At 44.5% G+C, this 3524-nt stretch overlaps 1 protein-coding gene across 1 annotated transcript; it reads right to left on the reverse strand.

Moving 5' to 3' along the window:
• Positions 1 to 1987: 1987 nt before the first annotated feature.
• gadd45ga (growth arrest and DNA-damage-inducible, gamma a) lies at positions 1988 to 3524 on the reverse strand. The gene is made up of 4 exons (XM_069682791.1): positions 3409 to 3524; positions 3198 to 3299; positions 2878 to 3088; positions 1988 to 2748 (listed from the first exon to the last, which is right to left on the reverse strand). The coding sequence occupies exons 1-4, from the start codon at positions 3459 to 3461 to the stop codon at positions 2635 to 2637; spliced, it is 480 nt and encodes a 159-aa protein (XP_069538892.1). The 5' UTR covers positions 3462 to 3524; the 3' UTR covers positions 1988 to 2634.

The following is a 3524-nucleotide window of genomic DNA, read 5'->3' on the forward strand; positions in this document are numbered from 1 at the left end:
CCTGCTGTCTCATGTGTTCTCTGCTGGCCCTGATACACCTGTATGTTGTTTTTTATTTGACTTGGAATATAGGTTTTAGAGAGCACAAAGAAGAATCTGACCACAAAGACCAACAGTGTTGCTTTTATCTAAAGTAGGTCAAGGATTTAGTCAACACTTTACTTTGTACTTAATTGTCACTACTTTACACTTTGCCAATGCTACTTAATAATAAAACTGTCAGCATTTATATTCTCGTAAAAACGGCGCTTATCTAGGGCATTAAACATTGCTTTTTTCCCCAGAAACAGGTCAAGATTAGACACGATTGCCTCTGCTATTGTTGCTGGTAATTTTTTTTTTTCATAGCAGCAAAGGCTGCTGAAGAACGTTGACCTGCATAGATTAAAAAAAAAAACGGAACATTTTGGGTGCTTTTGGGAACATGTGCTGAATAATAAAATACTTTCTCTTTTCACTCCTTTGTTGTTTACACTCTGGCCGAGCAGGCTGGGACTTTTAAGAGTTTTGTTTTGTAGCAATATATTGAAGTTAACTCTCACTCTGACTCCAGCTTCATGCTTCATCAGAGTCCAGAGTGCAAAGACAGCAAACAAAGAGTCATCACAGGCAGCATTAGGCTGCATATCAGTGTCTCACATGAGTGTTTAATACCAGTCTAGCTACAGTTTTGACAATGCATATAGGAAAATGACTAGTTTTCTTTGCAGTTATGGTTATTAATTCCAGTCTCCCACATGCCAACGAGCGCAAACAGTCCTGTCCATGGAAAGTCCCTTTAATGCTTCTCTGCAGCCTGTTTTCTATAATTCTGTCTGAGTAAAGCTTCCTCTGTTCTTAGAATCACCTCAGATCAGTCTAAGCAGAGACAGACAGCCTCCTTTCCTTCTCTCAGTGTGTGTGTGTGTGTGTGTGTTTGTGTGCAGGTAGATGCATGTGTATGTTCATGCACCTGTGTGTTCAGACACGCACACATGCAGGGGATGGTCGACGCTCGGCTCGAGACTGAGGGGCTGCCAAGAAAAGTGAGATGATTTCCTCTGAAGTCTGCTATCTCTTTCATGTGGGCCGCTCTTTACTGTCAGCCTCAGCTAAGAGGCGACCGCAACTCACACACACTTCCACTTTACCTGCTGCTGATGACCTCACTGACCCTCATTCAGCTAAAACCCACCTCCAATTCCAGTCCGATTTCTTCGGTTTGATTGCACGTGGCTGCGAGTGCCTGTTTACAAGAAAACAAAACTTTTTTCATGACGTTCTGCATGTGTTGCCCAATAGTCCTTATGTAGTGCTGCGTATAGCCCTAATAGTTGAGTGATTTTGTAAGCACTTGCAGGATTTATTAAACCGAACCTTTATGCATGCTGACTATGCAATACTGTAGGTTTTCCAACAATGCATCTCTGATATGGAAAGTTGAACCTCAGCTCTCTGTAGCACAGCAGCTAAATTGGGTTATTATTTCAGTGCAGCCTCCTGTTTCCACTTGGATGCACAAAACGGACACACAGACCTCTAGACTCAGCTGCTTGTGCACAGAAAACAAAAGAAAGCGCTCTCCTGCACTCCCCCACCCCAGCCCCGGCCTGGATTCTGGCTGCAGCGATTGTGCAAGCTGTCACACAAAGCAGCTGGTCTGTGAGCAGTGTGCTTAAAAAAATAAAAAAGCACATATCGCAAGTATCAATTCCTTGTAACTTCTCTCTTTTTGTCAATTTAATCTCACTTAAAGCCACCCTTATTTCCGTCCGCCACCCACATTTTACTCTTTACCTCTTCCCTCTTACTGGGTATAGCTGACATCTTGCATCACTTCCTGATACGTCTATATCAGTACAATCTGCTTAGACTTCCCACGCTCTTAGCTAACCTAAAGGTTGCTGTGTGCCAGTGTGCTGTAAAGCTTAGTGAAAAGGTGAAATAACAAGAGAGGATGAGTTTGATTTCAATTTTTTTATTCACAAAACATTAGAAATGAGTACAATTCAAGTTCATATTGCATTGCTTTGTTTGCATGTTTCAAAGTAAAAATAATAGTCCATAAAAAAGTGTTGCAGGTACAGACACAGCTCAAATCAGGAATCACAAGCAGAGTCGCTGCTTACTCCAAGAATATCCTGATAGCTGCACTGACAAAGAAAAGTAAAGTCCGTTTTCAGATACTTTCTTCCGAACCAGCATCTTCCTTGATGAGATTCAGTCCAGCCTCTGCACTTTCTCATGTCCATTTCTTGCACAGTCTATATTTCTGTGACCTTCTTTGCTCCATTCCCCATTGCCTTCAATCTGGGGCAGCAACTGGGTCAAAACTTTTCATGCACTATGCAGCAGTCCACTCCAAATCTGTCTCAGTGTCCATCAGGCTTTCTGTCCACTCTTCATACACATGACCCAGTCCACACTTCGACCTCAGAACTCCAACCCTTCCTTAGGGTAATCCAGAAGCAACGGTACTGACCCAGAATGCACTGCAAGGGTGCAGCACTCTTGCAGAGGTACAGCCACAGCCTCTTAATCCAGACATGTGGGGCAGCAAGGCTCAACACCCCCAGCTGAAGCTCAGCCTTTTGACTTTTTTTCTTTTCATCATCTTCATCATCAGCATGTGAAGCTTTGTTAGTTAGTGTCACTTCAGCGCTCTGGGAGTGTGATGGTTGGCACCCAGTCGTACACGCTGCGGCTCTCCTCACAGAACAGGCTCAGCTTGTCCAGAGCAGGGTCTTTCCACGGGTTTGCACTGGGGCTCTGGAATAAAAAAAGATGATACATTTAGAGTCTGAACACCAGCTATAGACATGCAGTAACTCTGTGCAGACAGGAGGAGTGATGCATGCATGATTCACTGGCTGAGTGGGTGCTCAGGGGTAAACGTACCGTGACAAGAATGCAGTGCGCGTCCTTGGGCTCGCCGGTCTCGTCTGCACCCACGAGGTCGGCCAGGCGCTCGATGTCGTTAACGCGCACCACGTTGATGTCGTTGTCGAAGCAGAAAGCCTGGATGAGGGTGAAGTGGATCTGCAGAGCGATGTCACATTCGTACTCCTCATCGGTGGCGAGGACGCAGAATGCCACGCTGTCTGGGTCACTGAGGGGAAGACGAGAGAGACTGTCAGAAAATCGTGCGCGTTCATGCCTATGCGTTAAATGAAAACATGATGGCTGTAGTTAAACGTTTCACGGATTGCAATACTTACACATTCATGACTTTAGCAGATTCATAGACTCCAACCGTGAGGTAGTCCTGCTTCTTAGCAGAGACCAGCAGCTCTTCCAGGGCTGCGCCTGCACTTTGCACCCTTCACAAAGAAAAAATACACATCATCAGTACACCGCGCACATTGTGATAAAAACTAAATCATAAAAGTTACAGCTTTAAAATGTTGTATCCATGTGTAAAATATTTACCTGTCTGTGTTGTCCATTGTGTTCTCTTGTCCGCGGATCTCTTCCAGAGTCATAGTTATAATCCAAGCGCGATCGTGATTGTCAGTGAGCAGAAAAGGTCTGTATAGTTCTCAGTG

This window comes from Semicossyphus pulcher, unplaced genomic scaffold (assembly GCF_022749685.1).
Source record: "Semicossyphus pulcher isolate SPU_LCO1_2020_fin unplaced genomic scaffold, fSemPul1.0.p SCAF_6, whole genome shotgun sequence".
NCBI classification, from domain to species: domain Eukaryota; kingdom Metazoa; phylum Chordata; class Actinopteri; order Labriformes; family Labridae; genus Semicossyphus; species Semicossyphus pulcher.